Source organism: Filicampus tigris, chromosome 4 (assembly GCF_054856515.1).
Source record: "Filicampus tigris isolate MCC_2025a chromosome 4, RoL_Ftig_1.0, whole genome shotgun sequence".
Lineage (NCBI taxonomy): Eukaryota > Metazoa > Chordata > Actinopteri > Syngnathiformes > Syngnathidae > Filicampus > Filicampus tigris.
In genome coordinates, this window is record NC_141220.1 from 10714734 (window position 1) to 10741314 (window position 26581).

The 26581-nt window shown below is 40.9% G+C and overlaps 1 protein-coding gene across 6 annotated transcripts; it reads left to right on the top strand.

Annotated features, from left to right (window-relative positions):
- Positions 1–3015: 3015 nt before the first annotated feature.
- Positions 3016–25791, top strand: ptpn5 (protein tyrosine phosphatase non-receptor type 5). Of its 6 annotated transcripts, none has more exons than XM_086028984.1 (14): positions 3016–3033; positions 11489–11592; positions 15484–15775; positions 17235–17357; positions 17674–17769; positions 18572–18828; positions 19168–19360; positions 19744–19828; positions 20335–20414; positions 20537–20674; positions 20780–20890; positions 22612–22772; positions 22968–23081; positions 23472–25791. In XM_086028984.1, the coding sequence occupies exons 3-14, from the start codon at positions 15509–15511 to the stop codon at positions 23566–23568; spliced, it is 1722 nt and encodes a 573-aa protein (XP_085885110.1). In that variant the 5' UTR covers positions 3016–3033; positions 11489–11592; positions 15484–15508; the 3' UTR covers positions 23569–25791. The 6 variants fall into 6 exon arrangements, with proteins under 6 accessions (XP_085885110.1, XP_085885107.1, XP_085885106.1 ...); XM_086028981.1 differs by lacking the exon at positions 3016–3033 and adding an exon at positions 3199–3216; XM_086028980.1 differs by lacking the exon at positions 3016–3033 and adding an exon at positions 3257–3274.
- The last annotated feature ends 790 nt before the right edge of the window (positions 25792–26581 follow it).

The window sequence follows — 26581 nt, forward strand, 5'->3', positions numbered from 1 at the left end:
GATGAATCAGGGCAGGTGTGTGTTGACTCCAATGAAACACTAGTTTGAATGTGTTTGGATGGGTGGGTAATTCTAAACTTAGCCAAATCCCAGATATAAGAGGTTATGCACAATTGTGCAACCACATTATCTCAGTTGTTTATTTTTGCTTCCCGTCGTGAATTTTTTGCAAGGAAATTGTACAGGTTACGCGTCACGTTAAGGGTGTAAAAGGTTAGACATTATTTATCTCGGTTCCATTTTTTTCACATCACAAATACCTGGCATTTGAAAAGCTGTATATTTCAAACTAAATTGTAATATTTATACAATAAAATTGTATTCATTTATTCCCAACTGAATATTCTCTTCAATCTGCAGCATTTCTCTTGGCTGCACTGCTTCCAGTTAATATGAATCTTAGATTTTTCATCCAATCAAATTTAGCAAGCCATACCGCGCATTTCTAAAACATGCATGTAAGGTTAACTGAAGATTTTGAACATAAGTATTAAATATACCACGGAGCACAGTGATGACAACATTTCCGATTAGATCAATTACAGCAACCGTAAACAGCACAGGTGTTTACCATTGTCATGAACACAGAACGGACTTATTGACTTTTTGCCTCTCGACCTCGATCTCACTCGACCACACTGGCGGAGCTGGGAAAGGGGGGGGGGGGGGGCCTGAAATATGCTTGGTTCCCCGGGTGCCAGGCCAGATAATTAACTTATAGGTATTTTCCGATTTTTCCCAGGAATCTTTTTCCACATCTCCCACCTTCCCCTGTAGGGAACACACGATGAATGTTTATCAGCGTTTTCCGAATATTTTGGGGGGTTTGTAAAAATGAAAAATGTTTTTGTTTTGCGGACCGCCTGAAATATCCTTAGCCCCCGCTGCCCACCCAAAGAATAAAATCCTAGCTCCGCCCGTGCTTGACCGCCTATCCTCAGGCATGGAAGCCTGATACACGTACACATAAACATACATACACATACAATGTGATGTCACACGGTAAGGGTCTATAATGTTGACGCTCTCCACTACAATTTGTACATCCAATTATAGTATTCCTTTAAACTTGTGTTTAGATTGAACTAATTCTGCTTGAATTAAGCTATGATAGCATACCTTATCTCTACAGACTGCTCTGCTATCCCACCTCCCCATCTACACAACTACGTGTCTCAAGTGTTTGTTTATTTCGACCAAATTGTCATAATTGCCCATGTGCCAGATGAACGTGTGTTTATATTTTCGTTGTTACGGTGCGTTGTTTGGATTTAAATTCCAGAGTAAACAAGGCAAATATTTGAAATGATGTTGTTTCCATGGGTGGATGGTTACTATCAGAGGATGGCTGGCAAGGGATCAGGGCCCAGCAGGGAGGATGGTGACCATTTTCTACTTCCCAATTTAGTTCAGACTTGAACACTTTTGTTTCACAGGACACACACTCGCACACACTGGTAGTAACAGTCACTGTATCAAAATGGGAATAAATCCTGAAAATGTCCCACTTCCGCTACACACTAGTAGACAAAAACAGATCTCTGGGAGTGAGACCAAAGGAGTCATCTTTCCTGTCAAAGTCACACCCAGACTAGGACACTTACAGTTGTCATTTGTCTCACTTACTCTGCTCATGTGCCCACTCTTTGTTCTAGTTTTACCACTTATGGGCCAACAGCTTGGCTATTTCTTTCATTTCTGGGACAGAATAAAATGTAAATTACAAAGCATGCCAGCGTACAGTCATGTCATGGCGTCATCTGTTGCTCAATGTGTGACGGTGCAAAACTAAGACTGAAAGGAAATGTGTTTACAGCCAGTTCAAAATGATTTCCCCTTGAAATAATACATTTTCTTTTCATTTCTGGGTAAGATTCCTTCATGCAGAAAATATCCAAACAACAAACAACTTTCCAAGGTAGGACAAGATCAAGCAGATAGTATTTCATTCTATATTTAATACATATACATATACACACATACAGATACAGTTAAAAACAAACATGTAAAAACTTGAAAGTCTTAAAGTGGAAATCCACCCAAACATATTTTTTTCCAGAATATGTTCCCAGCAGGCCCACTAGTTGAAACACGGTATTCTGATTAATATTGTGTTTGTGGAATATGAGTTAAGCAGCAAAATCTAGCCATCTCACGGGGCGGCCATTTTGTCACTTCTGTCGACTGAAAAAACACATCACAACTACTCAGAGCTCAGGTACCGACCAATCACGGCTCAGCTTCAGAAAACAGGTCAGCCGTGATTGGTCATTACCTGAGCCCTGAGTAGTTGTGATGTAATATTCAGTCGACAGAAGTGACAAAATGGTTTCCCCCAGAGATGGATAAAAATGAGTGGATTAACTCTTATTCCACAAATGCAATATTTATCAGAATGCCTTGTTTCAACTAGTGGGCTTGCATAGAACATATTCTTAAAAAAGATATGTTTGGGTTGACTTACACTTTGAAGAAGAAAAGAAAAGCTCAGAAAGAAATTGAGATCCATTACACTGGATAATATATCAAAAGACAAAAAACATATCCCCAGATAACATGGAAATATGCCCACTAGAGCTATAAGCACCTTAAAATGTGACTCTTATCATCTTTTATTCTGATAGAAAAGGTACCGGTATATGTGTGTTTCAAAATTAAATAACGTTCCAGTGAAAATGCGCTTTCTAACTGCATTAGATTGACTCTCCCTTTCAATAATGTGATTAATAAAGGTGAGATTACGATTTACTTGGATTCAAGTAAGTCATGAATGTTTAAGGCAATGTTCATGGTAGACAGTTAGCTAGTTGGCTAGAAGTCAATCCAGAAGTGAACACTAGATGTCCCCCTTAGCAGCCGCAGCACAGCGGCTATGCAGATCTGCCTGCATGAACGTTTCCTTATTACATCGGTAAACACAACTGAAGTTCGAAATCAGTTTGTTCTTTATAAATTATTTTTATAAAATCTTATTCTTAGTACTGGATTATGATATCCTGACGCCATGTCTACATTCCTTAAAAAGATGAGCAGGTGAGCAGCTCTCGCGGTATATATGCGTGCGAATGTGCCGTGCTTGCGTGTGTGTGCGTGTGTGTGTGTGTGTGGGTGTGTGCGTGTGTGGGGGGGGGCGCACGTGTGTGGTCTTCCAGACAGAACTAGCGAGGTAAAGTCAAGTTCAATGAGATGAGGAGGATGCGCAAGAAGAACGAGGAGGTAATTTGGCTGATTGGACCTGTGGAGCATGGTGACATGTGGGAGAGCTATATGGATGGTGAGTGAAGTGGCTCATAAATAGCTGAGTCATAAGTGCTGGTGTGAATGCAAGTGCAAATGGTTTTCTGTCTCTACTTGTGGCCTGTGATTGACTGGCAACATGATACCTGGTTGAAAATGGATGGATTGTGATGGTTAGTGTGAGTGCAGGTTGACTGTTCAGTCAGTTGGCCCAAGCTAAATTTCAAGATTATGGTGAACAATGAATGGATGTACAGGCACTGCATAATTAAATGTACGTGGACATAAAAAAAATAGTGATTAAAAAAGGAATATTTCTTTGCAAGCTGTTCTCTGTGGTTTAATTCAGAGTGTAACCATATGGCTGGGTGGGAATGTGACAGAAGAGGGGGGGGACAAGAAATGACAGAAATACACTTGATTGGGAAGATACAGGAGAGATAGTGGGGATGAAAAGCAAGGGGGGCTGGTAAAGGGGTTGCCATCCTCCACACGCACACGCACACACACATCAGCGAACAAATGTTTTTCTTGAGTCAAAAAATATGACAAACTCTTGAACGGTAACTCATTAATTTTTTGTGAAAATCAGCACGTAAACTACTTACATTTTTTGTTGACGTAGGAGTCTGAGTCTTTGTAAAATTGTCTAACCATATACTGTAAGTGTCCAACCTTTTTCCACTGAGGGCCACATATAGAAAAATAAAAAGCTTCAAGAGCCACTTTCAAATATGTTATCTTAATTTATTAAACGTGGTAAAACCAATCAATCACTCAAGCAATGATGCAATGTTCATATAACGTAGTTTTTTTTTGAAAGACTGCCACTCAAGGTGCATTGTTAAAGGCGATAAGGCAAATAGTTTAGGATTTTATTTTGGGTTTTGCAATGAACCGCAGTCCTATATCACACTAGGATATAGTCCTATGTCTCCACATTCAGAACCAAAACAAGAGCAATCTGTAGTAAGCCGACCCTACTTGAGTGCATTAATGGGATATTTTCAAAAATTGGAGCTTGACCCCAAGGAGAAAGCCAAAGAAAACATTTTTGTTTCTGAAACTGAATTGTATTTATTCTCCACAGTATTGTGAACAGAAATTTTGTTACAATTGTAGCTGCAAATGTATTTGTGTCTCTGCATATCGTTGCTGTCCTGTGAAAAACACTTATGTCCAATTTTGGATTTTTTTTTGATTTTCACATTAATGCGATGTCTGTAACGCGGAAACACCATACACGTAAAAATAAGAAAATTGAAAAAAAAATGGACATAAGTGTTTTTCACAGGACAGCGATGATATGTAAAAAAGTTTAGAATTAGTAGTGGTGGTGGTAATCCCCATTACTCATGTTCCCCCACTTTTTCAACAGCTTTTTCTACCGCTGACCTCCCTAACCCTACTTTTTTTTTTTTTAATAGCATTACCGTGCTAAAAACAATTTTTTGTATATGCCGTGAGCCACAAAAAAATTGGACAGCGGGCCGCATATAGCCCCTGGGCCATGGGTTGGACACCATTGCTTAAGTCCATGCATACCGCTCATTATATGCATAAAACAAATGATTGAGCACATGACGGTAACAATTTTTGGGGTGAAAATGTATGTCCCTACGATGTGATGAATCCACTTTCCCTGTCTCTCTCTCTCTACGACGTGATGAATCCACTTTCCCTCTCTCTCTCTTCTCTCTCTGTTACTCTCTCTTGCTCTCTCTCCTTCTCCCTCACTCGCACTCCCTCGTTCTCGCTCTGTTGCCAAGGCTACTGCACAGCCTCTTGCTGCATATACCTAGATGAAGCTGCCGCCTGTGGATCTCACTCGGCTCCATGATACAAACAATAGCGAACGCATCACACTTGTCTAGCGCGCTTTCTCACACGCATACAGCCACCGCATAAGTCCCCTCGGCCTCCGCCAACGTCGCACGCGTCTTTCACCCCGTCACCGTCGGTCCGTCTCCTCTTCGCATGCGAGCGCGCTCCATCTCCAGCAGGCAGAGGAGCGGCAAAGGAATTGATATTTGGCTGCTGCTCTTTGCCTCAGAGGGAGAAGAGCACCAGATGGCCATTTGAAGGAGGGCTCAGTCAGGTAAGAGGACTTATCCTAACCAGACTTAAGACTGGGGATGAGTGTTCCGGCCCTCCCTCTCCTCCCTCGGTCTCTCCCCCTCTGTGGTTGTGCGACATGAGGTGAATACCAATAGCAGGATGAAGCCCCTGTGGTTCATATGGCTGCTGTGCTCGCCTGGCTGTGAAAAGGTATCGTGATGTAGCCTGCATGAACAACAGGTTGGTTCTTCATCAGCATTGTGTTTTCACATTCCTTTATCGTTTTAAGCTTGACTCGAGTGCGTGTGTGTGTGTATCCGTGTGTGTGTGTCTATCTGTATGCGAGACAATGGGGGAGTTACCATCGAGAGATGCAACAGTCCACCTCCCTGGGTGATTCATTACTAATCCATCGCTCTCTGCTCTGTGTGGTTGCTTGAGCACACCGTAGATACAAACAAGATGTGAATGGCCTTTTGTCTAAGTATGAATGACGGCCTGGGATTGCCTTTCTTGCAACAATGTTGTGATGCAGCGCACTCAAGTCATACAATTTTCCATCGGTGCGAATCCAGATTTAGCTCCTTCAGCCTGTAAATCCATTTGCAATGCAGCATATTTTAATTATTGATGCGGTACAACTTAGGCTGAATTGCATGTTTACATGTGATGTGGATTTTATTTGAATTCACATAAGTGTTGTAGAAAGTCTGAATCTCCTAAACTAATGAAGGTGATTGATTAACTCCGTCTCCGATGCACGGCAGGAGGTCATATTTCAACTTCAAGGTCATTCCTTGTAAGCCACTGTTTGTATTTCATCAGTGAGAGGTCAGTGAAGGAGGTCTTGGCCCTGGTGACGCAATCTCATGTTTCCATTCTATCATCACTTTCAGTTAGGGTTTCCTCTTTAGCACTTCAGCAACTCACTTGATACTCAGCTTTGAGTCAGCATGAAAAAGGAACTACTGCTGGACCTTTGCATTTTATTCCTGAAACAATAGAGGTGGTCAGTGGTGACTCGTCATTTGGGGCATGACCGGGGGAGTGGGGGGTGGCGGTGGCGGTGGGCGGGGATGTCGGGCGCTACCCCATTAGAACCACCAGATGACACTGTTTTTCATTCAACATAATGGACGGTGGAACCAAGGAGACAAATGCTACCTACCTTTTACACAATTAGCAAACAGTTCGCAGGTATTTTAACAACTAACAATTATCATGTTTTAAGGTGGCCGGTTCTGTCTAATGCAAGTGAGCGAGCATATACTGTACATCGCTGCTTATACTGCACGACCATTAGTGAGTATGAATTTTATTCCCATTTTCACTCATGGAGGCAGCAGTTCATACACTGTGAGTATCTGGTACATGACCAATCACATCATCAACCACAAATGCCCCCTCATGTCAACAACTTCACAGAGCAATCAAGTATGAGCTTCTTGAAGAAAAGACTGTTTTCTAAAGCTAACCTGTGCATCCAACACAATTAAATGCAGATCTGCTTACCTTTTGGCTTTGATGTGATAGCAGGGGTATCGTACATGTGAATGGTGTAGGTGTTTCAAACTGTACAGTCCAGCGGCCGAACTCCGGTCATCTCTTGAAAGTTGCTTTGGGTCTTTGCCCAGGCAAGGCAATCGTCATGGAGGTAAAGCTCTCTGTGGGAGTGTGTAATATGTAAATTAGCACCACTGTTATGTAACAGTGGGTATAGTGGCGCAAGTGAAAAACAGCTTGCTCACAGACTCACTTAGAGAAATGGGCAGCTAACAGATTTATTTGATGTTTAATTTCACACTTGATGGTGGAGAAAAGCACTCCAGACATTACCATTTGTATGCAAGCAAGTGATTGATTGATTGATTGATTGATTGATTGATTGATTGATTGATTGATTGATTGTTTATTCTGTCATCAGTCATCATTACAATCCATAGTATTTAAGCCTGGCCTTTTCTCCCCCTGAACGCAATGAAAAACTACATTTACCCATTTACATTTTATGCAAACACAAAGACAAAACACAAAAAATAGCAATAAATAACTCATCATCTAAATCATTCCTTGCGACTTTCCAAAATAGCTTTGCGAACAATTTAAAAGTGACTTACAGGTTTTCCAATGTATATTTGCATTATTCCAATATTTCACCCTGACGATAGAAACACATCTTCTTTTAATTCCCTTAACTGCTTTTTGAACACTGAACTTACAAACACCTCTTAAGCAGTATTGAGACCCCCGGATTTCAAAGAGCTTTTGTATACAGTGAGGAAGAGATTGAGTTTTTGCTTTAAACATTATTTGCATGATTTTATAGTAAAATGTCTTTTAACTTCATAATGTTTGATTTGAAAAAGAGTGGGTCTGTATGTGCAGTAAAAAGACTGTTACTTTCAATTATACTTTGTACATTAATCTCTTTATTGTAAACCACATGTTCCCAAAAAATGGTTGACCTCAACTTTTTTTTTTAACTTGAAAGCATTTTTCCAACATGAAATCAAAAAAATATAGTTTAATCAAACCTATATTGTAACTGTACCAGCTACTCTTGAGCATTTTTTAACACAATTGTGGGACCCCCTTGAAAATGACATGTACATCTGAAGCGGTTTATCATTATAACAAATTTAGGACTGTTGTAAGTGTTATGTTTATCACATATTCAAACAAAAACAATAAATCACCCGGTCTTAACTTTAATGACTTCTTCAGCACCTGCAGTGCCATGGAAAAAAAAATCTCAATGGCTGTGTCTGAATGCCCACCCTTATCGCCTAATCCCTCATTCACTATATAGTCCCGCACTATAAGGTAGCACTATATTAGTCCCCTCATTGTGTTCACTGATGGATTTCCTTTGTTGAAAAATCACTTCATTCAACCAATCAAACCAGCGAATGAAGGCAAATGCTAGCCAATCGCAGATAAGAGGACGGTCAGGTTGTTTATGAAAATGGCACGCGGCTCCATTGCAAATTTAGCATGGATAGCTTGATTTTTTTCAAAAACAGGACAACAAACGAGAGCGAGCAGGATGTACTCGGACTACCATCCCGTCCCATAACACTGATGTTGAGCTGAACACTGTAGTAAGCGTTCATGCTAGGAGGGTTAGCTACAGCAGCTAGGGAGCACACAGAGCAGAACTGGTAGGTAGATACGTGTGTAACTCGGCTTTGTGCTGCTCCTTGTGCTCTTCATCCGTTTTTGTTACCTCAGGGTGTATCTCAGAGCGTCAAAGTTTTGCAAATGTGTGCACACGTAGGGAATGTTTTTTCCGTCAGGGTTTGTTCAAGGTCGCAAAAGTTAGCAAAGACGTTCGCCAACAACTTTAATGGTCTCAACCAGAGCTGGGCATCTCTACTTCTCGGCGGTATTTCCAGCCGACCCACGTGGTCCTATTCCGTTCCTCATCGGCGACGGCCAATCAGCGTTGAGAACATAATTTTCCCGTCACACGCAGGAGCCGCACAAGCGGACATGCCGCCAAATGTCAAAATATCAAATAAAACAACAGACACACACACATGCACAGCGTGGTGATCGGTGTAATAAAAACAAAGTGCGACAAATGTCATTGCATCTGTGGGACTGAAAGTTATACAACACCGTTTTAATTTTTATTTGTTTGGCTGCGTGTCAGGAGTGGGGCACCTGCATGTGACGTGGTACAGGTAAAGTCCATTCTTGAAGCCGTTTGGCTGACTCGGACTGCCTGGGCAGGTCTGAAATATAGATGGGAACTCATAGACGAACTAAAGCATAGATGAATGCCCAGCTCTGGTCTCGAACACTTTTTCTTGTTGCAAAGAAATTTTTAAGATGTTCAAAATTTGATGGCGACAAGATGTTCATTTGATTGTCCCCCAAAATAATGTAATGCCCCCTCCTCCTGTAATTTCTTTCTTCAGCCGGGTCTGACACCACAGGATAATTAGTCAAGATTGTCTATCAGAAACATCAGAGAAGACCTTTGCTGTTTGCTGATAGATCACAGGGGAGGGAAAAGGCTGAAATTGGCCTGATTATTTGGGTGTGGGCTCTCTGTTCAGTGGGCATGAGAACCATTTGCCTTTTTTTTAACTAACATGTTGACACTTTCTGACATCGAAGAACTGTACGTTGCAACAAGTAGCAAAGCAAATGTATGCCTTGACCAGAAAGAGCTAAGTCTACAATGTTGTACCTGAAAGCTAGCTGGAACATTTAATAATAAATCTAGTAAAGTGTGTGTGGTTTCATGCATTCCAAAATGAATTTCAGGATAAAATACTGTCATTATCTTGGTACTGTATGCAGAGCTTTGGAAAGCCGTGGACTAATGTAAAAATGGAATGGGCACATAGTGACATGTTGTTATGCCTCCATTAATTTCCAGACAGAGGAGAAGGATCATCAGGAACATCCATTAAAACATGAGCCATCTGTCACCCAAAGAGAAAAATAATGACAGTAATTCTCCTTGTTCACGTAGACAAGGAAGCCGTTAACTGAATGGTTTTGTTCGTACTCACTTTGATGTGTTAATGAGTGCAGATCAATAGAATGTAAATGATAGTATATGAAGACAAAAGGGGTGGGGTTTGTCTTGATGCAAAGACAGAGGACCCTCATTGAGGAACCAAACCGAATCTGCTCTTAGGCGCAGCATAAATCCCATCTATGTGTGTCCAGATTATTGCCACTTTCTGATTTAACCTTGTCAAAATATTGTCATGCAAAACCCGGATTCCTAGCATGGCCTGATTTTGAAGTGATGTTTTGTTTTTCTTAGATAGTTATCTATCTCAAATTGTCTATCAATCTATCTATCTATCTATCAATCAATCTATCTATCTATCTATCTATCTATCTATCTTCCGAGCATTCGTCCGTCCGTTCGTCCGTCCATCTATCGATCTCCAAATAAAATTTTACTTAATTTAACTTTTAAATTTACCCAGGATATGATTTTGTCATTATCAGGGTTAACTGTATACAACAGATATGTGTGGGTGTGTGTGTGGGGGGGGGGGGGGGGGGGGGTGCGTGTGAAGTTAAATTTAAGTTGAAATACAAATTAACAAATTTAAACCACATATATTCTTACTCCATGCTTACCTTCAAAAACGTTTTGCTAGACTTCATATCCACAACAAAGAATACAAGGAGATCTTAAATCTTTTAGTTTTTTTAATCATCTGATTATAATAGTATGATACACAGATAATTATCCAAGTCAGACCTAAAACACCAGGAAGTCAAAGCAACGACAAAGCATTGCAAACACAAAGACTTTAACCTTGAAGACTAAAAGCAAAGAGAACCAGTACTGTTTGTCAAACTTGTTTCTCTTCCTCTTGAGCCTGTGCCTATGCGTGCGTATGGGTTTGTGAGGGCTCACTATAATATATGGGTTACCATGGTTACCAAAACGCCAGCCTCACTGCGTCACTACCTCAGCCTGCTTCACCTCCCATTCATCCCTGCATCCACTCACCTGTCCATCTGCGTCTTGCGAAATTTCACAGTTCCTCCTACACACAATCTTCCCCGGCATTCACTGGCGTGCATAATTTGCATGTATGCATGTTGTATGTGTGCGTGTTGCCATGACTACAGGCTGGGTGAACTGGTGTCATCACTTCAAAAGCACCTTCAGAGCTCGCGGGGAGAGAGAAAAACACTCCGAGGTACATCACCTGTACACACAGACCCCCCCCCCCCCCCACACACACACACACACACATGGAGGTGGTCTCATTTTGCAAGGAGCTCATGCTATTGGTTCACAGCATGGCACAGAAGGAAAAGAGGGAGAGGAGAGAACAGAGAGCTCATGCATACAGATTGCAACTGGAGCAATCAGAATGTTTTAGGAGGGTGTCCGGCTGGATTCATCTCTGCCTCTTGGCGAAGTAGAGTGAGGGAAGCGAAGGAAAAGAAGGAAGACATACAGTATTAATAGTTTAGTGTGTCACCTTATGTCCCGAGCATGAACGCAAAGCTGGCCTCTGACAAGAGTGCTACTCAGATGGAGGATTACTAACCCTGCCTCAGCAGGACTGCAAGCGCTTGAGTCACAATGAGGCTTCAATGTGTATTTCGGGACATGATTTAGGCTGGATTTAGACTGTCGAACAATGTCTTTATTCATAGATATTTCATATTGGAAGAATGTCTGACATCTTCTGCCTTACAGGTTGCTGCTCAATGGCCAACACTGACCGGTTGCAGCAAGATACAAGATTCATCTTCATCATGTGATCTGACTCCCACGCCATCCTTCCCTTCGCTCTACCTTAGGTGAGTGAGCCATGCGACCGGCTGGCTGCTTTCCAAATATTATCTTTCAAGTGGTAATCTGTTTTTTTTTTTTTGGAGTCATTGATGCATTACACACACAAAAAACGCAAAATATTGTTAAGCCTTAACTTTCACACACCCACACAAAGCATGAGGCACCAAACCAAACACCTTGATTAATGGTACTGGTTGGACCCCATAGCAGACATATAACATGTAGATGGAGTAACTCAAAGTTGTTATGCCAATGAAGTCCAAAAAAGGTCACATTAGCAAGGAGGTATAGCATGTTGTGAAAAGTACAAATCATTTTAGTTTTGTCCTGGAATAAGTAAATGGCTTCATATTGATAAAAAAAAAATGGCACTGCAAGCTCTGAAAAGAGGTACCGAGTTCTCGGGGGTATTTGGTTGGATGTGGAATGTTTGGTTCGGTATTGTGGTCAAATGGTGGCGGAGAGGCAGCAGAAGTTGCATCCTAACCAGATGCCTTAGTCACCTTGGATCCACTCTGCTTCTCAGAGGGAAAGCCCAGACTCTGAAAAAAGGATATTCATTTCGGTCACTTTTACACGTGATGATGTTCTTTTGGTCACGTCCCGTAGCTTGTGACCATAGGTTAGAATCCGAACATAGAACAAAGAGTAAATAGAGAGCCTTGCTGAAAGGCACCACAATGCCTCAACAGACCAACGCAGAGTCTGTATCACTGCAGACTCTGCACCAATCCGCCTGTTGATCTCTGGCTTCTTTCTTCACTAAGTCCCAAAGATACTTGACTCCACTTAAGGAAGGATCTCATTCCGGACCCTGAGAGGGTACTCTACCATTCTCCAATCGAAGACTCATCTATGTACCATTCCAGCGAGCGTTGACGATCACGGCTTGATGAAGCCAACTGAACCACATCATCTGCAGAGAGCAAAGGCTTAATATTGAGGCCACCAAACCATCCCCCCGTATGATCGGGCGTCTTCCATTGAGCACCAGCTACAGTCCGGCCTTGTTTTTTATGGTCACTCGCCTCGGACCTTTTTGCACTAACGAGCATGAAGCCCCCAACAACATAGCTCGTAGGATATATGGGACAAACAAAGCCCTCCACCATGGTAAGGTGATGGCTCAGGGAGGAGAGTAGTTACTACAATTTTTTATTCCCATAAAGCAGAAACAAAAGGTGCTACGGACAAGTAGGTATATAGTATGTTACACAAATTAAGAAAAGTGTTAATAGTAAAGCGCTACAAACAAATAGGGGAAACTTTATCAAACCCCCCCAAATTTCTTTTTTTTAAAAAAAAGACTACTAAACATAAAGCGCTACTGACGAGTATGGAGAATAGCAATCAACAAAGTACAAACCAATAGGGACTAAACAGGGAAGGAGTAAAGCAAGAAAGAATAATAGGAAAATACCATCACTTAAGGGGAAGAAGAGGAAACACAAAAAACATCCACCTAATGAACCGTATACAATATGGGAGCGAGACAGAATCCAGAACTGCATATGATGACTACAAAGGAGTGATATGGCATCGTCCTGGTGTGGCAGCAGAGCAGAGCTGATGACCAATAGCTCACAGTAGGCCACCTCCTTCTTACCACGCTTGTGCTGCTTACGGGGAAACCGAATTAAGGGGAGGAGCCAGCCGACAGAAAAAAACAAAATAAAACTCAGAGCGGATCATGACAGGAACAAAATAATAGGGCAGTGTGTATGCGTGTGTGTGGGGGTGTGCGTGTAGGTGTATGCGTGGGGGTGTGCGTACACGTGTGAGTGTGTGCGCGTGCGCATGTGTGCGATTGTTTTCAGTTGATGATAATGCTCATGATGGATGACAGGGATGAGAGCCACTCTGTTGCCAGGGCGACGGACAGGGCTGTAAACACATTACCCCTGACTCATCTCTCCACAATGGAGAATCTCTCGCTCTCTCTCTCTCCCCCTCACTCTCTCACTCGCTCTTTCTCTCGCTCTCTCTCTCTCCTGCTCCAACCCTCCCTTTTTCTCTCTCCCTCTTTCTCTCCCTCTCTCTCTCCCTCTTTCTCTCTCTCTCTCTCTCTCTCTCTCGCTCTCTCTCTCCCTCTGTCTCTCTACCTCGCTCTCTCTCTTTTGTTCGCTCACACACATACACACACACTCACATAATACAGTCCAATCTAAGGTAGACATCCGCAGATGAGATCCACTCCCAGCCACTTAGCTACATCTGAATGGGCCTGTGGAATAGGCGCAACTCTTTGTGTGTATCTCTCTCACAAACACACACGTGCTCTCTCAATCATTCTCTCTCATTTCAAATATCACATCCATCACACATAAACTGACAAAAACAATGAGGCGGCCATTAAACTGTAAACCATTGTATTATGTACAGTATTTTGTATTTCATAAACTAAGCAGTACATATAATAAGCAAATAGGGGCAGCAGCAGACAGTAGGATAGCTCTGAAAACAAGATTTTATTTGTTTTTAATTTTTACTTTTACCAATTGACAAAAGATGGAACAATTTCAAATTTCTCGTAAAATATTTTTAAAAAGTAAAACTACATGCAATGTTCTGGGTAAAAGTCACTACATGTGACCACTTTAATTTCCTTTTTTTTTTTTTTAAAATACAGTATAACATTTTAGTGAGGATCTGGATAAAGGTGTACATGCGGGGATTTTGTTTTACGGAAATCTCAATGGCCTTGTAGGCAGTGATGCCAGTAATTAAAGTAACGACGAATCAATTTTGTCAGTGAGGTATTCTGACTACAGTTACTTTGCAAGATCACAATTTGTTACCGTACAGCAATTAACCACAATGTCAGTCAGCTCACAGGAAACTACTTACCATTCATTCTTTATCAAGAGGTAGTGCAGTTAACTGCCTCTTGGATGCATCAGTGGGTGATATTTGACATCACTTGAATATGACTGACATCTTTTTTATGGTTTTCCCTAATGTGTGTACATACGTGGAACATAACTAATACAGGTAATAGAATACAGGACCCCATTCGTAGATAAAGATAAACAGAAAACAATTGCACATTATAGAATACATGAGAAAGGGGAACTCCATTGTTTATTGCTTGAAGCGACCCCTATTTAGCCATCTTGAGGGGGCGGCCATTTTGTCTCTTCTGTCAACTAAAACTGACATCACAACTGCTCAGGGTTCAGGTAACGACCAATCGCAGCTGACCTGTTTTCTGAAGCTGAGCCATGATTGGTCGTTACCTGAGCAGTTGTGATGTCATTTTCAGTCGACAGAAGAGACGAAATGGCCGCCCCCTGAGATGGCTAAAAAGGGGTCGATTTTGCTGCTTACTGTATCTCATATTTCACAAAGGCAATATTAATCAGAATGCCGTGTTTCAACTAGAGGGCCTACTCAGAGACAAACTATCACACACACTCACAATCACACCTAGGGGCAATTTAGAGTGTCCAATCAACTTACCATGCATGTTTTTGGAATGTGGGAGGAAACCGGAGTACCCGGAAAACCCACGCAGGCACGGGAGAACATGCAAACTTTTTGAAATCAAGTTTTCGTCACAAAGTTACTTTTAAAGTCAAGTAATCAGTAGAGGAACTAAGTTACTTTTTCAAGGAAACTGTGGCAACACTGTCACCTCTCCAGAATCATCGCTTGTGGTCATCTATGAACCAGGAAGCAACCTGCCAATACTTCACTTTTGTTAATAGTTCATTTTGTTTTGAGGTCTGAGCCATTCTTATGTACTATATATATATATATATATATATATATATATATATATATATATATATATATACATATGTACTAAATATTCCTATGATATTTTTAACTGTTTTCCATTTTCTCAGCCTTATGTGTTTGTAGCATTCATTTGTCAAATCCCTCCCAAACTACAGGAGCCTTCTGTCAACCGACCGGATCATGACCCGCCGCCTGAGCAGCTCCACCCGCTCCCACACTGAGGACTCCATCTTCCTAAGGCCTGATGAGGACCCCGTTTGGCTGGATGAGCCCACAAAGACAGGAAAGAGAGTTGATGGAGCCCCAAAGACTGAAGAGTTGCTAGGAAGCAAAGGTGGAATTACAGAGGGGCAAAGTTCACAACAAGAAGTGTTTTTGCACAAAGTATACATGTTGGTGGTTGACTTCCACTACTGGGTCGCCCTCTTTGTCGTCTCCCAAGTCACGGTATGTGAATGGATGTTAGTGGCTATGTAATGAAACCCCCCAAAATATACGTTTTTATGTTTTGTTTTTTGTTTTTCCATTCAAATGTAAAGAGAAGTCACTGAGGTTGTAGTGAGAAATGTAAAGCCATGTTAAACTTGAAAGGAATGGCTGTCAACCATCCATCCATCCATTATCCAATCCGCTTGTCCCCACACTGAAAAAAAAATTGCTGTTGAATTTAGTCAATTTTATTTCATCAAGTGGTTGCACGAAGTAAGATCACCTGGATCCAGATACATTTTTTTAAGTAGACTATACAACTGCTCCAAAAATGTATCTGATACATTTTTTACCAGATACATTTTTTTAAGTAGACTGTACAACTACTCCAAAAATGTATCTGGATCCTGTACATGATTGAAGATAATTCATATTTTGGAAAAAAAAATGGCTTGTTTGAATTTACTCAATTTTATTTTGTCAAGACGTTGCACAAAATAAAATCACCTGGATACAGATACATTTTTAAAGTAGACTATACAATTACTCAAAAGTAGTAAATAAATGATCTTCAAATTGAAGATAATTCATATTTACTCAATTTTATTTTGTCAAGTGGTTGCACAAATTAAAATCACCTGGATATAATATTGAGTATATTTAGCACGCCATTTTTTCCAAATATGAATTATCACACACAAAACTCCTTCTAAACATATGTCTGTACACAATGTACTACCATATCGTCGCTGTCCTGTGAAAAACATGTATGTCCAATTTTGAATTTTTTTAACATTTTCATTTTAATTCGATGTCCGTAACGCAGAAACCATCCATCCATCCATTATCGATACCGCTTATCCTCACAAGGGTTGCGGGGCGTGCTGGAGCCTATCCCAGCTGTCTTCGGGCAGTAGGCGGGGACACCCTGAATTGGTTGCAGGCTAATCGCAGGGCACACAGAGACAAACATCCGCACTCACAATCACACCTAGGGTCAATTTAGAGAGTCCAATCAACTTACCATGCATGTTTTTGGAATGTGGGAGGAAACTTGACTACCCGGAGAAAACCCACGCAGCCACGGGGAGAACATGCAAACTCCACACAGGGAGGCCGCAAGCGGGATCGAACCCACGACCTCTGAACTGTGAGGCGGACGTGCTAACCAGTCGACCAGCCGCCTAACGCAGAAACCCCATTAACGTAAAGATTTTTTAAACATGGGAAAAAATGGACAGAAGTGTTTTTCACAGGACAGCTACAATATGCTGGATAAGAGAGACCTTGAAAATGCACCACTGATTAGGACACTTAGGCTGCACTTGGACAATTTGTATATGTCAATAGCTGTGTGATTGGCCATGCTCTTCTCTTCGCTCCATGCTTTTCATCTGAAAATAGCCTTGGTGCTGCACACATGTGGATGAAGGGCAGCGCCCAGTGACAGTCTGCCTTCCCTCTTCCGTCTTCTCAGGGGTACTGGATGTTCTTTGTGGCGGAAGGAAATGGGCCGTTTGCCTCGATCTACAAAGCCCTCCAGGTCCTCGACTTCTTTCTCGGGTTTGTCTTACCCTGCCACCCAATATTTGGAATGGATGTAAGTTTGAAAAATGACACAATTTTACTGTTTTTCTTTTCGACACCATCAAGCTGAGTAGAAATAAACAGCAGTGTATTCATTAGACTGTAATTATTTGAACATTTTATTTCTTAGTCCACCACAATTTAAATTAGGACAAGACCATCAATATGTGACATATACAGACTTCCAGTAGTGCCCCACTAACAATAGTAAATACAGATATTCTGTCAGCAAGCAGTTTTATGAACATGTATTGCCTCTTTTGTACATGAAACCAGAATGCAAAGATGTGGTACATCCAGTGTTTAACGTCCCTCACTGCTCTTCTCAGTCCATGGCGCTGATGAGGGATGTGGTAAACACGACACAACAAGCATGGATCATCTACGTCACTGCAGGCATTGGCGTGACCATCTGTGTTTTTATGGTATGCACAAACACACACTTGTATAGCAAATTCCACACTTTTGTCTTTCTTCCATCAATGCAAGATGATGTGCATGTTGGTAAATTATTGTGATTACTATGTGTATCTTTTGTGTGTTTTGATACAGGGTAATTGACTATTGCCGCATCTGACTTAATTATCATTGAAAAAAAAAAAAGGGGGAATTTGGAAAAAAGCACTACCACGAAATTAGGATTTGATTGGTATCTCAATTTCTGACCCACGGTTTGATACACGACTCAATTTTTTTGGAGGGGGGGAACAAGACATTTTGATAGCAAAAACTGTATTATTTATTCAAACACTTAATTATAAATGATTGTAAACAATATAGTCTCTGAGGTAACAGACCTCCAGTCTATGCTGTCAACAAGTAAATGGACAACAAAATATGAAAAAACTAAGAAACATTCTCCTTTCTCAAACAAAATACGTCTTTAAAAAATACACGGAACTAAACTCTGCTGTGGAGATTAAGTTCAGGAAACAAACTAACTGTCTTTGTTGTAAACTGCAATAATGTAAACCTTCAGGTAACATGCTTCCTGTGCTGCATCCAGAAATTAAATTAGAAAATAGGTTAAAAAAAATCAAATAAATACATTTCTCACAACTTTATTAAAAAAAAACACACACACACAGAAAAAGATGCGATCACATTTTATGACCAATTTATGCTTTGTTTATTGGAAAGACATGCTTGACATTCTTTTTCTTGCAATGGCATCCTTGACCAATAAGCGGCTGCATATCACATTCCCCTCCTCTCATCTGTCTTCAGGTCATCCACATGGTGTGTAGGTGGCGTTACGGAACTGGCTTGTGGTCAACAGAAAGTACTTCTATGGACGTTGGAGATAGACGTCAGTCTGTGAGCCGCCAGCCTTCCTTCACCCTGTCAGAGTGGACGGACGCCCAAGAGGACCTGATGGATCTGGATGCCGTGCCTCAGACGCCAGTCTTTGAAATGGGAACTGACAACAAGCCGGAGGGAGATGCCGCAACGCTCACGGTCACACCGGTGGGGCTGCAGGAGAGGTTCGTTACTGTCCACAATGAGGTTGTTGTTTCGTCTATGGTGGTTTGTGCACTTTTTTTGTTTTGTTTTGTTTAATTGCTGCTATGAGTGCAACTTCAAAGCACAGCCTTTGATATCCATAAGGTACAAATGGTGAAATTACATTTCTGTATCCACACCTTAATCCAGATGGATCCTCACCAAAAATGAATGGGTTCTCCCTCGGTCCATTTTTACCCCTCTTCAATTGGTTGTACAAAACAATGCATTTTCATCATACTATTTACAGTTTTAGTGAGGCCAGAATATGGTCACATATGTATGTCAGTGCTTTATTTGAACCTACCTTTCTCACACAGGAGAGGCTCCAATGTTTCCCTGACCTTGGACATGTGTACACCGGGCTGCACAGAGCCTTACGGCTACGGAGCGCAACTTTCCCCTAGGGACCAGTCAGCCCAGGAGTACCTCCGGCAGGGAACACACATCCTCACCCCTGCCATGCTACACACACGGGCCATGGATGACCAGAGCCTGCAGGCTGAGTTCTATGTGAGTGCAACAAGAGCAGCTCACCCACCTACACATTTCAGATACCACACACAAAGAGTCAAGGACTTACCCGCTCATAGTGTACACCCAGTGGAGCGCTGTATACCCGTAAGCTTTGCCTCAGTTTGTTAGTGGGCGAATGAAGGATAGATACCATCTTAATTTACATACAAACTCACGGATGATTACTGTCTGCTGGGCAGTCAGGGATACGTTCAAAATTGCAAACAAGTCGCACAGCTCCCAGTCATGTCCAATTGGTACACATCGCGAGTAGTCTCAAAAACGGAATCTTCATCACTTGATTATCGTAACCCTCACTTAACAGTGGCTAATTGCTGCTGTGCACTGTTTGTTCCTGTTTGTTGTTTGTCCATTTGCAGGAAACTCCCATGAACTTTGTGGATCCTAAGGAGTACAACTACCCAGGGCTTGTGAGAAAGAACCGCTACAAAACTATCTTACCCAGTGAGTATGACTCTAAACTAACACTACACTATTCCCATACAAATGCAGTCCAGTAAAAGAGCTGCGCTAAAATGTCTGCCTTTACAAAGAAAAAAAACAGCACAGTTTGAATTGACACTATCAGAGAGCTGTCAGCCCAAAGTGAAGAGCTGCTCACAGCCGAAAAGACCGTGCTAATGGACCTGCTCGTGTCTGATCTGGACTACGCCGCTTTGGAATGTAGCAACTTTAAGGCGGCCCAGGAAGTGAGAAGAAAATGTTGTTGTTATTGTGGTGGTTGTTACATTTGTATAGGACAGCACTGACTTGTACTAAGTGATGATTTGCAGACTCCCTTGAAGGGAACAGCAACAAATAAGTTCAACCCTCATCGCATCACAGTGGTCAATCAAAACTGAGTATTATTAGGTTTGGATTGTAAAGGGAGAATTTTTGTACGGAATGCAAAAGTAAAATGATTTTTTTTCCAATTACCCTTGTCTGTTGTTAATACTGCTTACCTACAGACACACACAGCCGAGTGGTCTTAAAGTCGCAAGACGAAGATGATTTCCTCACTACTTACATCAACGGCAATTATCTCAAAGTGAGTCAAATGTGTTTGTGAGCAAAATATTGATTAATCATTGATTTCACCTGTCATTTTTCTAAATGTTTCCACAACAAAATATCGCAATGTTTAAATCGATTGTTCTTTTTTTTATCCAGGGTTATGGAGGTGAAGAGCGTGCATACATTGCCACGCAGGGTCCAACAGTAAACACAGTGGGGGACTTCTGGAGGATGGTGTGGCAGGAGAGGACCCCCATCATTGTAATGATTACTAACTTGGAGGAGAAAAATGAGGTTTGGTGCTTGTGATGATAATGTTGTATGATGCGTTTGTGAACTGTCACTGCAGCTGTCATATTGTTCATTTTGTGTGTTTTTTTTGCCCATGGTTTCGTCCAGAAATGTGCAGAGTATTGGCCTGAGGACACTGTGACCCATGAGGGGATTGAAATCACTGTTGTTACGGTAACGCAGGAGGACGACTACAGTCTGAGGGTGTTTACTTTGAAGGTAAGGCAAGCAAAGGTTAAAACGTGAAAGAAAAGAAAATACCTAAAATACAATTGAAAACAGGCTGTAGCGAGTCTGCTTCACACTCAAAGGTTCAGTGTTGAAATGTTCCAAAAACATGTTGCAGCTCAGTAAATGTATTTTAGTGCTGTCATTTAATTAAAAAAAGTGGACAAAATGGCCGCCCCCTAAGATGGCTAAAAAGGGGTGGATTTTGCTGCTTAACGCATATTCCACAAACACAATGTTGATCAGAATATCGTGTTTCAACTAGTGGGCTTGCATAGAACATATTCTTGAAAAAAAAATGTTTTGATTGACTCACGCTTTAGTCATAGTAAAATACTTTTCAAAGTCCAATTCCTGATTTCCAAATTAAAAATAATTGTGACTGTTTCGTTGTAATGTAATGTAATTGGGAATGGAATGAGATGGGGAATTTGGGGCTTTTTTTTAGCTGGTAGCTATAATCATCCAAATTAGTAAAACCAGGAAATATTGCCCTTATGTGTTGAATCTAAATAACACTGTATACAGAGCTGGGCATTGCCTATTTCCCATCTGCATATTTAATCAACACACGTGGTCCCAGTCGGTCCCAGTCGGTCCCAGTCAGCCAAACGACATTGAGAACGGACTTAACCTGTACCACGTCAAACGCAGGTGCCGCAATCATGACACGTGGCCGAGTAAGGAAAAAATTAGAAAATAGGGCTGTCAAAATGAAAGCATTAACGCACAAAAAAAAAAATTAACTCAGTTAACTCTGTTTTATTTGCTTCCTGTAGCAGCTGACCTCTGCTCACTGTGCACCCAAACTTAGAGGAGAGTCAAGACGGACTTTTACGTAGTTTATTTTACAGGAAAAGAATCATATTCAAGGATCACAGAAAGCTAGTAGAACAGTCTTTGAATCGAAATATACTTTTTATTTTTTTCTCCCACAGTAATGATCAATTATGGAAAATTTTGCGATTAATTAGTTAAAAAAATGTAATTGCTTGACAGCACTAATAAAAACTAAAACACTATTATGTACCTTTCGGTCACAGATGCATTGACGTGTGCCCCATGTTGTTTTTATTTCACCGATCACCACACTGTGCGTGTGTGTGTGTCTGTTGTTTGTGTTTGCTATTTTTTCTTCTTTTTCTGTGTATAAGTTTCAGTTTTTGTGTTAAACTAATTAAAGATCTGAACTTCATATTATTCATTTTGGCTTGTATCTCAGTGTTTTTGTATAAGTGACTCAAACTTTCCGAAGTGCTATTAATATGTTAAAGCAGGCAAAATAGATTTTAATCTGATCCTATAGAAAATGGTCTGGCCTCCTGACAGGTTCCTGGGAAATACTACCTTGTTAATTAGTTAACCAACTAGTAGCCTGTTTACCTTGCAGTGACATGCAAAAATGACTGGAAAAGTGTAAGTGTTAATCATTGTTGGACTCAGGTACAATGAAAGCCTTTGATTGTGATTGGGCAGCAAAACCTGGTACATGGAAGGACATTACCGGTATTTGACGTTCCTGTCACGCGCTGCACTCATTGTCACACAGTGCCCACACATTGGATGTGCTGTGTACATGCGGCGCAAACAAGCTGATCAGAAAATCTTCACTGTGCTCGAGGGACACAATTAAATATGATCTGTTACTCTGTATTTCATGCAACTGCGTTTGTGTGTTTGCCTGTGCACGTGTGTGTGTGTGCATGCGCCAGTGTGGAGATGAGGAGCGAAGTCTGCGGCAGTACTGGTACACCTCATGGCCTGACCAGAAGACACCAGACAAAGCTCCACCTCTTTTGGAACTAGTACAAGAAGTGGAAAGAGCCAGGGAGGAGGCCCCACCCACTAGTGGCCCTATAATTGTGCATTGCAGGTATCGATTTAAAATGTGTTTATCCTGATGTATTCAGTATAGGGATCGTGCTGCTTTAATAAAGCATTAAAGAGTCACAATCTCAAATCCTTTGCTTTTAACCAATATTCTTTGGAAGCATGAGTCATATTGGTGGAACGACAAGTCATGACTACCGGTGCACACATCCATTCCTCTTCGTCATTGTATCTGCAGTGCTGGAATCGGTCGGACTGGCTGCTTCATTGCCACCTCCATCCTGTGTAAGCAGCTAAGGATGGAGGGTGTGGTTGACATCCTGGGAACCACCTGCCAACTGCGTCTAGACAGGTGATATATTCTCTTCCCTTATCTACAAGTACAGTATGTCAAGAAAGTCTGCATGGAGATATTGTACCAAACCAAATTCTGCTAAATTAGGCAGAACTTCTTTTCATCGCGGGCCATACTGTAATTAGTGAAACGCCAAGTGTGTCATGGGACGCTAACAGTCACAGTTCAGTACATACATTGGTTTTACTGTCATTGTCCAGTTCCCATTTACAGTAAATGAACAAAATGGAAAACAAACTGTTTGTGTTTTATATAAACAAGAACAGGTATAGTGACATTTAAAAATGAAACTGCAACTTCTGCTAATCGTTTTTATATATATATATATGTATATATATACAATTATTTCATACTTACCTCAGTTCATTGTGAATGTGTGTTTGTCAGGGGCGGGATGATACAGACATGCGAGCAGTACCAGTTTGTGCATCACGTCCTCAGCCTGTATGAAAAGCAGCAGGTGTCTCACACCTCTGAAGAGTAGTGCTTGCACTCCGGCCACGCCCACACCGAGACACACCACTGTACACTGTACCGTTTCTGGCGGTATACACCACTCTACCAAGCATCATGTCATGTGTCACCCTTTAAAAAAGGTCACATCATTATCTTCATCCATGACGGACTTGCTCGGGCATGATTCTTGAACAGAAAGCTATACCTATTCACGTTAAAGTAGGCATGTAAATTGCTACATAATAATCCTACTACCCCTGAAATATTCTCATTTGCCATACTGAGGTTATCAAATTTGTCTGCCAGAGACACCACCGACTCTTGAGCAAGCATCCGGGGCTGATGTGTGCATTTAGGGTTAAAATGCTGGAATTTTCAAAGTTGTATACTTTATAGGGGAGTTAGGAATTACTGAGAATCTACCAGAATAAATGGGAATTCTTTCGAACGGTCATACTAAACTATTTTGCACTAGGAACTAATTATTTATGGCAAACGTAGTATTATTATTATTTTTTTAGAATTTATTTATTTTGCTGCATATCTACTTATGACATTACTCCGTATTTCCTTATTAATTGCAAATAATATTCCCATGAAGCGTGTCCAACAGTATTTCCACAATTCCTTAGCTGCACTTCAAGTCAAAGTTTAGTTCAAATTTGCATAAATAACTGGATATGTTCAGCCCTTTGGCAACTTTAACTGCATTTGTCTCAGTTTGCTGCCAGTTACTGGTCAATGCTCCCAAAGTTTTTATGAAGTGAAAGGGCACTACCAAACCACAGCATTACATTCACATTAAATGTTGCTTGGTTAGCTTTTCCACACACATGCTCACACACGTTAGTCCTTTTTCTGTATTTGATACATTCAGGAACCACCTCATCTTCAGGTTGCATGGTGCTAAGTGTTCCTTCAAGGCATGTGCAATGTAATGGAACAAAGGAATGTAAAACAGTTAGGTTATTATTGAACTAATTAGGATTAATGTGCAACCTACAGTACACAAGTTCTACCACGCTGCCTGTGCAGTTCTCATGGTTCATGATGCTTACTGTGAACAGCTCTTGTGTTAAGGCCACATAGACAAACTATCGGAGACTTCACAGAGCCAGCGAGGTTGAGAAGGAGCTGCAATTTAAGCCAATTGCTACGTGTTCAAAAAGACCGTATGTACGTGTAAATGTCCCACATCTACTGTGCTCCTCCGAGCCACTTGCTCTGTGACGCCTCTGCTCTCAATCGTAGATTCAACACATCCGTAAAGTAAGACGTCCATGATTGTTGTATAGACAGATCAAGCCTAATCTGTATGAAGCACAATAGAACAACTAAGGTTGTTTCTCTTATGTTCAGCTGTAAAGCTTTTTTTCCCCCCTGTATTGTTTAATGGATTGCATGTGCCGTATGGGACTCCGTAGGTCCACAATCAAAGCGACGTGATTGGTTGTCCTGCTTTTGTTGTGTAAAATGGCGTTAAAGCCTAATATATTGCTTGCTCTCAGCCAATGCTTTTGATACAGTTTGCTTTTTGTGAAACCAACCAGAGATATTTTTAGAACATTTTGATACAATCCTTTTGTGTAGATGCCTTGTGTACATTTCCATCTCCACCAAGATGTACATACATAGGTCATACTGTGAATTACGAAAAAACCCGTTTTTATTGCAAGATTGAAGACAGAACAAGATGTGACAAGCTATCTTACAGAAAATGAAATTATGTTCAGTCTTCAGCAGTACTATGTTATGTGTTTAAGCTTTGCTTTAATATGCTTTGGTATGAGTATATCTTTTTATTGTTTTCTCAGAAAATTTTACCTCAGACTGAGTAACACATCCACTGCAGTCCATCTTTGACTCTCAAACACATCAAAATTAATTGCTATGTGCAAGGCAGCTAAAACAGTTCAGATTTACATATTTTTCCTTTAAAAAAAAAAAAGAAATCTTTTGAGACAATAGAACTGAAAGTGTAGATTCCAGCATTTAAAAAATGTCAAAATAACCTTTTTCTGTCTGTCTCTCACTTTGGCGAATGCGCTGATTGTGTCCATTGAAAATCACAAAACATGTTTTGCTTGTTTCCAACGCTTACATGATCTCATTGCGAGAATAAAGGAAGAAATGATGAAATAAGAATAGCAAGAGTCAAAATGCAGTAAACCAGCAATCAGTATTCCTTTCCCTCTGCAACAGTATTGCTTTAAGTTGTGAGTTTTTGCAAATAAAAGTCGATTTTCATGAACCTGTTTGGCTTGCTATTGCCATTTTATTTCTATTCACATTATTAGAATACTCATAGAGTCACTATCCAACCGATTTTTTGTGAGTTCACCAATACTGAGAACGGTGCAGTTAAATAGAAGTTCCACTAGACGTCAGTGTATGAAAATAAAGGATTGGTAATCCGTCACACTGAACCATCAACCAGCTCATCACTTGCTCAAAACTATATTTGTGTCTGAATAATTTCAATAAAAAATAAGTGTTATTATTTATTTATTTATTCATTCTGTTTTACAAACATACATAGTGAACACATAAACAGTTGTCTTAAAATTGATCAATCCTTCTTCTGTATAGCATGTCCTAACGTACATGTTTTTTGGGACGTGGCAGGAGAACCCACCCATGAAAGCATGGAGACACATGCTAACTCGACACAGTAAGGTGAGGCCTGAGCCAAAATTTCAACCCCAAACCTCAGAACTGCAAATCAGAAGTGCTAGTTACTAGAAAATTGACTAAAACAATACAAATGAATTAATCGGTAAAAGTAATTCTCTTATGTTAATAAATGTTGAGGTTCCCTGCATTAGCTTCAAGGGTCATTTGAGAAAACAATTCATTATTTCATTTTATACAGAGCAGGCTGAAGCAAACTAAGCACATGCTTACGACCCAGTGGCCACAAGTGGGCCCCCAAGAGCAATTACAAATCATCACAGCCTTGAGTAGTCTTATTTTATTTTTATTTTGTCAGTAGTATTGAGAAAGAACGGAACAACATCCATCCGTGGTGCCCCCTGAGATGG

Coding starts and splice junctions, on each gene's coding strand:
- ptpn5 (XM_086028978.1), top strand. CDS start 10,872: ATGCATGTTGTATGTGTGCGTGTTGCCATGACTACAGGCTGGGTGAAC. Junction 10,980..11,488: donor AGAGAGAAAAACACTCCGAG/GTACATCACCTG, acceptor TCTGCCTTACAG/GTTGCTGCTCAATGGCCAAC. Junction 22,773..22,967: donor CCTATAATTGTGCATTGCAG/GTATCGATTTAA, acceptor TTGTATCTGCAG/TGCTGGAATCGGTCGGACTG.